This window comes from Neolamprologus brichardi, chromosome 13 (genome assembly GCF_056152115.1).
Source record: "Neolamprologus brichardi isolate AB-2024 chromosome 13, ASM5615211v1, whole genome shotgun sequence".
Classification (NCBI taxonomy): domain Eukaryota; kingdom Metazoa; phylum Chordata; class Actinopteri; order Cichliformes; family Cichlidae; genus Neolamprologus; species Neolamprologus brichardi.
In genome coordinates, this window is record NC_142116.1 from 26,631,310 (window position 1) to 26,645,401 (window position 14,092).

Consider the following 14,092-nt stretch of genomic DNA (forward strand, 5'->3'; position numbering starts at 1 on the left):
TAATCGCGTTAGTCGTCATGACGGTGCGTTAACGCTGACAGCACTAAAAAAACCAAAAAACTATAAAGTTGCCAATTTAAGATGAAAGCGGTGTGCCGCTTGTGCAGACGTATAGTGCGAGCAAAGTACCCAAACATGACTAACTTGCATGAGCATGCACGTGTCCACCATCCGGCTGAGTATGCTAGGCTATCACCAGCTTCTGCAGCTCCATCAACAAGCATTTGGGCGCACTCTGAGGAGGGTGCATGTGCTCGCAGATGAACGAGGGTGCTGTTAAAACAGCGCTACTATTTTTTTTTTCCTTCTGTTGACTGCTTCTATTAGCTCCATTGTTATTAGCAAACTTACTCATGGGCAAATAAATAAATAAATCGCCCTTGTAAAAACGATCAACGATGGGCTCAGCCTGTCGTTGATTGTCGATATATTCGTCCAATCGCCCAACCCTAGTAGGCACTTTTACTTCACAACATAAAGAGCTTGAGGTGACTGTTGTTGCTATATAAATAAGATAAAACTGAATTGAAAGAGTCGCCTTTGTCTTAAATTTCCATACTATATTTCTCAATTTATAACAGTATTTTCACCTTTTACAAACTTTTAGTGGCACAGACTGATCTGGGTTTTTGTTTTGTTTTTTCCCCTCGAGATGGAAAGCTTATTTGACTATAAGATGTTCTGTGCAGAATATATTAAAGTAGTGTGATAGAAATAGGACATTTTCATGCCTGCACTGCAGTTCTAGATATACAGCGACACTGTACGCGGCATTTTCAGAAGTCAGAACTCATCCGAGGCAGGCTTCAATGTCCTGGCCTGATTCTCTCTACGTCATCCGGATTTGGTCAGCCTGATTAATTGGTTGAACTTAGGGCAGTGCTGTCTTCTGCGTGGCCTGGGTGAGACCCCTTCCCTGTGATCAAACATCTCTGAAAACCACTGGATTCACTTCAGTCACCCCATCTTGCCCAAAATCTCTGTTGATACAATCTGGACCAAGCTTAACAAGCCCACCGGACAGACCGGCACTAACCCAACCCGACACTGGACTCCGCTCTCGACACGCGCCAGCAGCAGCCCTGGCCCACAGCGCCGGGTACTGGCCAGACATATAAAGCTGCGGCCTGTGGTGGTTTGAGAAGGGCCAACTCGACACATGTAATCCTTTGTGTATTTTCACAACAGAGGCTGAGGAGGTTCTTGAATTCGGAGTATCGTTGTAGCCTCGTCTCTGGCAGCAGTTGCGTTGGTGTAGCTTTCCTCAGTGCATTCTTCTCTGCTGTCTTCAAATAATTTTCTTTTGGCCTGCCGACTGCTGCCTTTAGCCAGCGATCTGCCTGGGCTTTCTGAGAAAAGCCTCTGGGCTGAACCAGAGAAAGAATGTATGCGCCTGCACACCCAGTCAGCCTGCTTTTAAAATGCCATCAGATATATCCAGTCCAGTGGGAATCCCAGGTGTCTCGTATTGGTGTCAGACGTTTTGCACTATTTTGTCAACATACAGGTGGCAGTTCCAACCGGGCAAAGTGGGCAACTGCCCAAAACATTTCTTACAGTGGTAGATATAAACCACTCTTGGTTTATGTCCTTGTTGGTTTATATTGAACCCATTTTATTGTATCTAATTTTGTCCCAGTGTGTCAACATACCTCAGGGATTTATTCATTTGGCAACCCCTATAGTAAGTCGTCTCAATGGATGGCTTTGGTTGATGTCTGTATGAATTCTAGGTTATGCAATGTGGTTACATTATTTATTATTGTAACCATTCACTTTTTATTGAATACCGTATTTTTCTGACCATAAGGCGAACCGGATTCTTCTTCTTTGACCATTCTTCTTGCTTCCTCCTCTTCCGTACCATTGATCCATTAATGTAGAATTATCTCGCAGCTGCTCTGTTCCCGTGTTGTTGCAGTACATTAATGACTAACCTCATATTGTGGATGGATTATCTCAGTTGTTCTCCTGACCGAAGTTTGATCCGTTTACAGCATCCTGCCATGCGATTGCATTTGTCCCTAACCATCGGGAACCCTCACGTTAACTTTTATTGAGTGGAAAAAAGTCAGCATTCATCCTCCAGCTTCACTGTTTGTTATGCTAACATAGCTATGTCGCTTGTGATCACGTAGCACATCATTATATGCCAGCTAGCCCAACTTCAGTAACCCTACAAACGCCACTGCTGTTTAGTCTTCTGTCTTCATTTGTGTTGGAAGTGATAGCAGAGCTGTACATTTTCATTTTTTTCAGAAATCTCTCAGTCAGAACATGCTATATCATGTTTAGGTGGAAACTAGCGAGCTATCTTCCTGCTAACTCCGTTAAATTTAATAAATTCCGTTTTCATGGATTCCTGGATGTTAAACTTAATTGTTACACCTGGTAAAGCAGCAACGCTGATCATTTTATTAAAGGTGAAATAATTTAGACAGTTTTTAACTCTCAGTGTACCGTAGTGTTTGTTTGACTTTGGGATCTGAAGCTGAGTTTTGGCGGTGTTGCCAACTTAGCGACTTTGTCGCTATATTTAGCGAGTTTTCACACCCCCTTAGCGACTTTTTTTCTTCTAAAAAGCAACTAGCGACAAATCTGGCGACTTTTTCTGGTGTTATTGGAGACTTATGACGACTTTTTCACATGGAAGCACGTATCACTCTTACTCTCAACAATCAGCGGTTGCTTCAATCGGCACCTCGCCTGTGTGAAAACACTCACAGGCGGCAGGTAGTCCTCACGCAGCAGTCGCCCCAAGCTGATGTCAGAGCAGGAGATATTCACCCCTACCCGTAAAAACTGCAAATGAATCGCGCATGAGCGAAGTTGCTGCTATCGGTTTGCGGTCAGTAAGCATAACCAGAATTCATACATAAGGCGCACTGTCGAATTTTGAAGGAAAATTAAAGGATTTTAAGTGCGCCTTATAGTGCAGAAAATAGGGTATATTCAAAAGGACTTCATGTGATCGTAATCAGCTTCACCATATTTGTCCAAAACCTTCTTATTTAGGAATATGTTTAGTCTGATGTCTTCACATCATGATATATCGTGATGTCCTGCCTTAGTGTTGTGTCCAACATTTGGAGACAACTTCCCTACCAGCGTTGGATGCCTGTAAACTTCATATGTTTACGTCCTGACTTTCTTCTGCAGAATTGATTTGTCTACCACTTATTTCCAATCCATATTGTCAGACAGTTTCCATTAAAAATTTATATACTGTATATATATATATATATATATATATATATATATATATATATATATATATATATATATATATATATATATATATATATTCAGCCATTTTAAGGTGGTCAGTTTTGCCCAAGTACAAATGTAATGTCTCATGTTTATGGTCATTAGTTGCTGTCCACTCATATCATTGATCTTTACTTTTGTTATGTACAAAGTAAACTAACCCCTGGCCTCTTGTTCAGGGATCTCCTGTTTTACTACTGCAGGATATTCGACAGCTGAGTGTCAATCCTTCACACATGCACACCCCCTATGCTGCTAGTACCAGTATGTACACCCACCTCTGGACATAATAAAATAACAAACAACTCCCTGGGGGCCAGCTGCGATGCTCTGTTATAACTGTTAACAGTGATATAGTCATGCACATGGAGTGCACTTATAAGCTTTGTTTGTGCAAGAATACGGCCGTGCAGGGCGAGGGAACGTTTGTGTGTTTCTTTTGTTTTTTTTTATATTTAGCTCGTCTTTATTGGATCTCTTTTTGTCTAATTGGGCGCGTCCACACTCTGCCTAACCTCTATCTGCTTTTATGTGAACGCCGATTTATGCGTTTCTTTGTGAATGTGTTTTACTGGACGGAGCCCCGGATTGCTGTGCAATTATTTGCGCTTACACTTGCTGTGTGCATGTGCGCGCATGTGCGCTTGCAACAACATGTGGTCAGTCTGTGGTTGCGGCAGTGGGAGGGACGGCAGGGCAGCCTGATAACAGAGTCTGAAGGGACCTCACATCCACCACCACTATTTTTAACAGACCCAAAAGCAGAATGAGGCTTGTTGCAACACACAAAAAGGCACACACAAACAGTTAAATGTCTGCTTAGAGAACAAGGCATACAAGGAGGGTTTGATATTTTCATAATTCAAGTTTTTCTTGTATTTTTTTTGTCTGAAGTTCCAATCCACAGCTATAGGGGGACGCGTGGTTGCACTATGAGGTTGTAAAGTATCTAAAACAGCTGCATTGATAAATATCTTTTTATATGATATAATAAATATGTCTGTTTTGGATAAATGCACTAAAGCCTCGATTATACTTTCTGCGTCCGCGGCTCTTCTGGGATGTGAAGAGATGTGAATTTCACGATCATACGGTGAGCGTGAGAGTCTGTGTTCACATTCCTGCATGTTTTTTGTGATCACGTAGACTCGTCTGCAGAGTATTTACATTACAAAGCACGAACTATGAATGTGCCTCAAGGAGTGAAGTAAAGAGACAAATAACAGGAATGACTTATTGGCAGTTGGGTATCCAGCTGTCCATGTCCGCAGTATAATCAGTATAATCAGGGCTCAACAAAGACAGACTTGCAACCCTTCACACTAACGTTCACATCTACCAATCTTTTAGAATGGCCTCTAAACCTAACATGTGTGCCTTTGGACTGTGGGAGGAAGTTTAAGTACCCAGAGAGAACCCACACAGGCACATGCAAACCCAAAACCTCCTGGCTGTGAGGCGACCACTAGACCGCTGTGCCAATTATTTGCAATGTTTGCAAACCTCCATGTTTAAATAGAAGCACGTACACTGGATACTTTTTTCATCTTTTAATGTATTTTGTTGCCAGCGATGTTACCAACTCTCACCATTTCCTCAAATAGTGTCTGGAGCGACTTCTGAAGGACTTACAACATGTCACATCTAATCTGAAGAATGTGAAGTATGTTTCTCTGAAAATCTGAAGGATGTGATTGGCATGCTTGAGAATAAATCCACTCTGGAGCTGCCTTTCCTCTGGCTAATGTTAGCTAACTCCAGTGTGCCTGCTAACACAGAAGACCGTCACATAGCAAAAGCCAGTTTTAAGTGGTTAAGATTTAGCCGCTAATTTATCCAGACTCCCAGAATTCATTCGGTATCCGGCCATTTTTTAGTTTTAGCTGAGTTTATCAGCTAATAATGTGAACCAAACATTGTCTGATCTATGCAGCCACAGCTAACTTGCTAACTTAGCTTCACCACCTAAGGAGACCCATAAGTCTAACTTATATTTAATGAGCAAGCGTAACTACAGTAACATTTATTTTCTACATTAATAATAAACAGTGGGCGCTAAACCAGCTAGCTGTATCCGCTAACAGTATAAAAGATGCACCTAGATATACGAAGATAAACGTTTTCACAATCGCCTCATCTCAGTTTCAGAAAAAACAGATGTGTGGAGGAAGGATGGGTCTGACTGGGAAACTGGCTGCTCATTGGATGACGTGTCATCAGTCACAACCTCAGCATGAATGTGTTTTAAGGGGTCAAGACACAAAGCCATTATTCTGTACATTTCTATAGGATCACAGGTCTGCAATCACAGCACCTGCCATCTAGTGGTCTTCAGAGAGAATGCAGGTTATGACACACCATGCTGTGTTTTATACAGCATGGCGTGTCATAACCTTCATCTCTTCATCTCTTTTTATTGTTGCAGCATTCAAAGAGCTGATACATACGTATACAGTACATACGCTTGTCTCCTAGTTGTTTTAAAAGATTCCTGGAAGTCAGTATGTAATAGTGCAAGCTCCTTTAAGCATTTTATACATTATAATCATACAATACACAGTACTGCTTTTGTTTTTCATGTCGGAACCAGTTTATTTGACCACAAGTCATATGATCATTTTCCTACAAGTGTGGAAGAAGTAGCAAGAAAGCAGGAAATCCACATTCAGGCAGTCAAGGGGGAAGAAATCGGACATTTGATCAACAAAAATAAGCCTGCAGAAGGTCTCTGTGCTGCTGTCTTATCGTCTCCCATTCAATTACGCTTGATCCTATCCCGGGATCTCCTCCCACAATGGGGTGTAGTTCTGCACTCTGTCTTTGGGAGGAGGAATTCTATAAATATTTCGGTTTTCTCCGTGCCGGGCTGGATTGAGCCGGTTGAGCCTCCCATGCAGGGACTTCCCAACCCGGTGGATGAGGTGTAACTGTGGAGTGCAGAAAGAGAGGGAGAAAAGACAGAGCTCTCTGCTTTGGACACTGGAACCAGTGCTGGAACCGGTGATGCTGCTCAAGCAAACTTTTAATGAGCAGGCGTGTGCTTGTCTAAACTGGAAGTAACAGCACAGACCACAAAGCATATCGAAAACCCTCTGGAGTACTTTTTCATCTGCACTGTTTCTTTCTTTTTTTTTCTTTTTTTCAGAAAAATGATAAAACCTTAATGTGATTAAATGATTAAATGCTCTTATATCAGTAAGCTAATCAAGGCCACCATTGAGTTAGAAGTCAGACCCACAAGCTTTCTTTAGAACTCAACTATTTTGTAATATCCTGTATGGCTGTGCACCAGCAAGTTTTAAAAGACACTTGATGAAGTTTCTAGATTTAAACCCCCACCAGAATAGATTCAACATTTCATCATCCACGCAGGTAAACAAGATTATTTTAGTCCGGCACCGTGGCCGTGAGCAAACAGGGCGATAGGTTACTTTTAGAATGACTTCCTTTGGCGAGCTTGTTGGAACTGGCAGTGAAAATGAAGACATATTCTTATGTTTGAAATAATGGGAAGCAAAATTACTTGGAAATGTTCAATATTTGGTTTGGGAATCTGCTCCAGCTCTGGCTTCTCGTAGGTGGAAAAGCCCTGAGAGAGAGCTGACAGCGAGAGGAAGAAGGACCTGGAGGTGTGGAAGTTGTTTGTGTGAGCCAGTGGGTGTTGTCTGGGCGTGGAGACTGCAGGAGATGAGATGGGGCAGGCCAGAACTCAGCGGCCAGGCTTGGTGCTACGTGGTCGCCCTGGTTTTCCCCACGTTGCCTTCCCTGCATAGCGTAATGAATGGCTTCCTACTGGTCTGTGGCCATGGCCCCAGCTTAAAGAGTATACTTACCAAGGCCCAGAATACACACCCCAACCAGCCAGCCAGCCTGTGTCCTGGCCTCTGAATACTCCCAACCACCAGTCCACCTGCTGCAGACTGGCTCAGTCTCTCATTGGCAAATCGGCCAAAGTGAAAAGAATGATTTAATCTTCATCGGGAAACTTCTTGCTTTCCTGTCCAGAGACCAGAGGTCACACGCCAGGATGGAAAGATGCTCCTTTGGAGCAAGCAGCGTGTTGACCTTTCAAAGTGTGCTTTGAATATTTACTGGAGAAGAGGGAACATCAAAAGGGACAACTCTGACCATCTTCTTGTCATTTAGGTTGAGCAACTAGTGGTTGGTGGAGTTGCTGTGTGGGATTAACATGTTCATGTCCCGGGCTGTTTGGCTCAGTGTAATAAATAAAACAAGACAGAAAGCCCGTCTAAAAATAATTTCCCATGTTCGATTTCTTTTTTTGATTGGTTTGTAAATGCACCATAAAAACCATTAAATTCCAGACAAAAAGGAGTATTTGTGCTGTAGTACAGACGTGGTTGGTGTCAAAGTAAATTTAATTCCTCTAGGGAATTTGTATTTGTCTTGTAATTACTGACGATTCGCAACCTTATAGCTAAAAAAAAAAGATCTACATAAATGATATAAGTTGTTATAAATGATGTACATCATTTATAGAGGAGTCATCCTGGTTTTCATTCACCGCACAGTGTTTTCTCACCCTTTAGTCCAACATTTAGGAGCTCACCCTGTTACCAAATGCAGTCATATAGCCAACAGTAGAAAATCCCCATCAGTCGTGGTTTGATGCTTCATTTCATAATGAACCTATTTAGACTGAGTGCAAACCCAAACATGTTACACTATCCCTTAAGGTGTGATGTCATTGTGTGGCTTACCCTTTAGAGCCTAAGACAAACCACAATTCATTTCACTGATAACACGTCCTACAAGAGTCCATCTTTTATCTACACTTACACACTGTAGCTTGTGATTCAGTAGTTACTCTCTACATGCATCAGACTCTCCTTTTATTAGATCTCTGCCACACAATGTGGTTGAAAAAGAGGGAAAAAAACACTCGAACAACAGAGTATCAGTAACATGTATGTGTATGTATCACTCTGCCAAGATGTAAAGATGAGTGGAGTTTAGTCTGTTTCTGTAGGGCTTGTAGATGATTCTCTGTGACTCTGACTCCTGTGTAATAAATATCCATTCTGTCTTTTTCAATTTGTGCACGTGTCGGTCTGCAGGTGCTGTTTCTCTTGCGCTCCTACCAGACTGACTCACACAGACCCCTGCCAGCAGGAAGCGACATCGGTGAAGCTCTCTGTCAGCGCATGTGGCTCGCTTCTCGGTAATCCTAAACACGCCCACACACAAACACACAGATAAGCATCCATCCCTCTCTTCCAGCTCCCTCGCCAGAAGAATAGCTCCTTGTCTCACCGTACATCCCCTCCCCGGCCCTGTCCGCTTCATGTCCTGCCCCGGCTTCCATTTCAAAGAGACCGCCTGCTGACCCATCTGCATGCAGCCCCCCCCCCCCCCCCCCCCCCCCCCCCCTTTTCCCTCTACCTGCTAAAAGTCCAGGCCTCAAGTTGGGGCACAGTTACCTGCCACCCTCCCCCCACCAACTCCTCCTCTTCTGTCTGAGGTCAGGTTTAGGTCTCCTGTGCTCAGGCCCTACAGCAGATAACACAGCGCCACTGGGTTAGCAACACTAGCCCTACTAGCTCTGCTTGGTTACACTGATGAGCTTTTATTAAGATGACAAGGTGAATTCTTGCTCACCAGAGCGTACCCAGAGTCTGCTCGTTTGCTCGCTCCCGGCGCCCAGATCTAAGGACATCACAGGTCAGAGTATCTTTGTTTTTGGGAAAAGAAAACCTCCCAAACTCATCCAGATCACCACTAATTTGAGGCAGCCGCCTTCCAAAAAGGATGGAATGCATTGTTCGTCTGGTCTGAGTCAGTGTTGGGTTTTGGCCTCACACCGATCCTTGTGTTGTGTCATTTTGGACTTTTTCTGGCTCCGCGAGGGTGTCCGCGCTGCAGCGATGACTCTGGCGACGTGAAGGGCCGGCGTCAGCCTGTTAGGACCTTCCAGTGTGTAGTTTGGATCGTGATCTAACGATTCAACTTCTTACAGCGTGTTTGATGATGTTAGCTCACATTCACAGGACTCATCGCTGCCAGAATCTGTCATTAGTTAACCAACAGTCGCTCCTCTCTCATACACACACTCTAACCGTGCTCCACCTCGAGTATCGTGCGTGTATTAAGCGCGCAGGCGGCTGATGTGGGGGCATGTACGCGTTATTAATATCTGAGTGATGAAAACATGACGTCAAGCTCGCACACTGTCTCTGTTGTTTTCTCTCGCACACACACTTGCGGCCTCTTGCAGCGCTCTGGTCACAATCTTGATAGAACGCACACACTTTGCAGCGGCCACACAGGGCGATACAGAATGTCGACGTTTACAAATAATATGACAGCAGCGAGAGCGTTACTTCACTAATGTGCAGGGCAGGAATAAAAAGGAAATAACACCAAGTCGTTCGTGTTTTGAAGCCTTTGTGTGAAAACTCCTGTGACATTCAGTAAATAAGTCCCGTCTAGGATGACAGAGCTGGGGGCAACTCATATGATTCTGGCCTATTCTCAGCCATCAGGATTCATCAAAAATAAGAACACAAATCATTCAGTGTCTGATCCCATGAGCTACTGACCCACTAATAACAGTAACTGTTTCTTTGTCAGTACAATTAAGTAGTTTATGTATCGTTCTGTGGAAAGATGAAATGTTTTGCTGATTAGCTGATGAACAGCTTTGGGTTTTTTTTGTTTTCCTTCTTGTGTTGACCTGCACTGACACTCAGGACTTGCAGGAAAAACAAACACCATCCATGCCTCCATCTGTTATTGCCATCCTTGGGCAGCAGTACAAGCAGAGAAACGCAGGCTTCACTCTCCCCGGCCACCTCCGCACTCCAAAGACAGCTCCAGGGGCTCATCCCAGGTTTACAGGTCCTGAACGCCTCACCCAGGAGGCGTTCAGGACCTTACTTGTTACCGATCAACAAGTAAGCGAGCAGTCTGATAGTGAAGTGCTGTGTTGGGCATATGGTACTATAAGGTCTTTCAGATAAGACGGGTCCCGATTATTAAGGCCGTGGATGTGACCAATGTGACGAAGCTGCCACTGCTTTCAGATGTTTACAGTGTATGAAGTTTCCAGTTTATTAGGAACACCTAACTCGCGCTGTTGCAGTGCAACACAAAAATCATGTAGGGCTGTTTCTAATGTTCACTTTTTGAAGCCTCTCTCAGAGAGGTGTTTACTCAACCGTGTGGTCATTTCAGCTGATTGTTTCCTTTGCTCGGATTTATTTTATCTGGTGAATTTTTAGATGTTTCGCTTGTTTGACTGTTGAACTGTAGGTCCAGGGTGTGTTTTGTCTTTAGCTTATGTTTGAGTTTTATGGCGTTTTGTGACTTTATATGTTATATTTATGTTGGCAGGTTTGTTAATTTGCTCAACTAAATTGAAAGCTTGAAGCTTGACACCCTACTGAGTGAATGTAAACACTTTGTGCTGCATACATTTGTGTAGGGAGCAGACTGGATATGGCTGGGAAAAAGGTATTTAAATGGATTTTATCTACCTCCTGGTTAGAAGGTCGTACAGTGCTGTGCAAAAGCGGCAGGAGCCACAGAGCCCACACTCAGTTACAGCAGAGATCACGAATGTTCTCAGAAGCAATAAATGCACCGAGTTGGCCATGCCCATTGCCTTAATTCAACAGTTTGTGGTGAGGCATCAGCCGGTTCGTGAAGAAAATCTTTGTCTGTGATCTTAATGGGAAACAGATGATCAGTGACTGGAGGCTGCAGTGTTATCTCTTTGAATCGATAAGCAGTTTAGGAACATTTCGGCAGCCTACTTGATAAAAGAGATCCTTCATTATTAACAGCTCTTAAACACAAACTCTGTTTTTCCCCCAACGTGTCCAAATGATTCTACGGGTTTTGAGGTTCAACCGATTTCAGTCAATTTTCTGTGCTGGATCAAAGACGGCCTCGTGTTTCTCTCTTTTCAGACAGAACAGTTGTGTGGTGACCAGAGGAGCCTTTGTGGATGTGTTGGTGTGCCTGTGTGGGCCTGAGATCAGCATTCTGGAAGGTGAGTAGTAATTGTGGGATCACTACTTTTCACCGGAGTTTTAATGAAGACCTGCAGAAATATGCAGAGCGTGACACAAATGCAAGTCCTGCACACTACCCACAACCACGTGGTGACACACATGAAAAGGTTTGTCCAAGTGTAAAACACAAGCTGATTAGATTGATCGTCGAAGCCAAAAAGCTGTATTTTAATCATCCACTTTGATCCAGTCTGGATCAGGATGGTTTAGGTGTTTGTTACTGAACTTGTAAAAATGACACCAAAAATAGTAGATGTGGTTAAGACAGAAGTTCAAACTGAGCATCAGAATTGGGAAGAAAGGAGATCAAAGTGACTTTGGTTATGGCATGGTTGTTGGGGACAGAGCGGCTGATTTCCTCACACAGGCATCGTTACAGAGAAAGTTCTCTGGATGAAAATGCCTTGTTGATTTCTGAGGTCAAAGGAGAAGGAGCACACTGCTTTGACATGATATGAAGGCAACAATAGCCACTTTTTATTGTCAGTGCACACTCATACCTAATATACCGTATTTTTCGGACCATAAGGCGCATTAAGCAAAACAAACATTCGCATTCATCCTCCAGCTTTACTGTGTTTATGTTATGCTAGCATAGCTGTGTTGCTAGTGATAACGTAGCACATCATTATATACCAGCTAGCCAGTCAGAAAATGGTATATCATGTTTAGGTGGAAATTAGCGAGCTAACTTCTAACTTAAATTTAATAAATCCTGTTTTCATGGATGCCTGGATGTTAAACATAATTGTTACACCTGGTAAAGCAGCAGCGCTGCTCATTTTATTAAAGATAAAATCATTTAGACAGTTTTTAACTCTCAGTGATGCCGCAGTGTTCGTTTGACTTTGGGACCTGAAGAAGACGGAGTTTTGGACCCGGATCACTCCGCGAGGCTCCTGACTACGGCAGCCGTAATGCTCTGACAATCCATCAGGTGGTGCAGCTTTGTATCTTACCAAAGTCGTACTAAAACATTTTTTGACAGATTTTTGAGCGCCGTGTACTGCATAAAATCGATTCGAGGTCAGTAGCACAACCAGAATTCATACATAAGGCGGACTGTCGATTTTTAAAAAAGTTTTTTAAGTGAGTCTCATAGTGCGGAAAATACGGTAATAGTACAACAAAAGTGTCCCACATCAATACTACGCACAACTAAACACAACACAGTAACTTAAAGTGGGTTTTTTAAAAGTGCAAGAAAGGTATGAGCAAAAAAAGGAATGTCTTAATAAATAAATACAAGAATGAGTGTTTATTGCACATTATTATTATTGTTATTGCCCCCCAAAAGTCCAAGGAGGTAGCTAATCAGGTGAGCTGTTAGCATTGATTAGGGCTGTTGTAAAAGTTGTTCTTCAGTGTGTTTGTCCACGACCTCAGCAGCCTGACTCTCAGGAGCTTAAACACCCGGTGTCCTGGGTGTGTGCAGGCCCGTGGCCTCCTGAGACAGCGAGTGCTGTACAGGTCCTTCAGGGAGGGAAGAGGATGTCCAGTGATTTTTTGGGGCCATATTAATGATCCTCTGCCTTTTTGTGTGCAGCTGGAGAAACATACACAGATGCAGTATGTCAGCAGCCAAAGTATGCAGAAGAACATCTCTAAGTGCAAAACAGCCTTGAAGCATGAGTTCACCAAACATGAGAAGATTTGAAAAAACCTGGTCCGAGTCCATTTCTGGTGCAGTATTTGGTTTGTAGGGTCAGCATTTTGTGTAAACAGCATGAAATCATGGATCCGTCCTGCCTTGTATCATTAGTTCGGGCTGCTGGTGCTTCACACTCTGGACCCCTCAACACCAACTGAGCGTCATTTAAAAGTCACTATCTGAGTTTTGTTGCTCAACATGTTCATCTCTTTATGAGCACAGTGTATCCATCTTCCTGCTTCCACCAGGATAACGCAACATATCATAAACCTCAGATCATCTCAAACTGGTTTCTTTAAGATTTCAGTGAATTCACTGCACTCAGACGGCCTCTACTGTCAATAGAGCACGTTTGGGATGGGGTGGAAGAGGAGATTGGTATCCTGGATGTGTTGAATTGACAACACAAAGTATTCAGGCAGTTCTCAAGACAACGGTGGGTTCAGCATAATACCAAGAACCTAATAAAGTGGTGTTCTTTAGGCACCCTAAAGAGGACTGTGAACAGGACATAGTCCTGACGCTTCTGTAGGAGTTATCTTAGAGCTGAAATGAATTTTACAAGAGCCTCTTTTCCTTTTATTCACTCTAAAATTGTACAAAACCAAAAATCCTACCCTCTGTTAAAGTGTTGAACATCATTTCTCTTTAATGTCCTCTCACCTCACCGATCGGGCGTTTGCAGTCGTAGCGCCTAAGCTGTGGAGTAATTTACCCCTATACATCAGACAGGCTCCTACTGCCAATCTTTTTAAATCTTATCTTAAAACACATTTTTATTTACTGACTTTTAATACACCATGAGAGTTATTTGTTAATTCATATTTGGTGTTTGCTATCAATACTTAAGTTATTTTATTAGGTATGTTGTATTCCTGTACAGCACTTCAGTCAACGCTCCTGTTGTAATTAAATGTGCGATATAAATAAATAAACTATAACTAACCTAAAATCAGAGCAGAAGTCAGGTGCTGTGCTCGAGAGTACAGATCCAGGACTGTTACATCACTGTCATGTTAGCTAACGGGCCATAAATGTTGCTGTGCTGTTTAAAACATTCCAGCTTTCCTTAAAAACACTAAAAATTGGAGCCAGAAGATAAAATCCCCACTTTGACAACTTGAAATGAAGCGACCTA

The 14,092-nt window shown here is 43.0% G+C and overlaps 1 protein-coding gene across 4 annotated transcripts in view; it reads left to right on the plus strand.

The window, feature by feature from the left end:
- Positions 1 to 14,092, plus strand: part of thada (THADA armadillo repeat containing) — a 124,181-nt gene that overhangs the window by 70,058 nt on the left and 40,031 nt on the right. For all 4 annotated transcript variants that reach the window (XR_015719927.1, XM_087850381.1, XM_087850380.1 and 1 more), the window contains exons 30-31: positions 8,346 to 8,449; positions 11,199 to 11,281. Coding sequence is in view for 3 of the 4 variants with exons in the window: in XM_087850381.1 (XP_087706507.1) it covers positions 8,346 to 8,449; positions 11,199 to 11,281 (187 nt within the window). In the remaining variant the exon portion in view is untranslated. The remainder of the gene's footprint in view (positions 1 to 8,345; positions 8,450 to 11,198; positions 11,282 to 14,092) is intronic.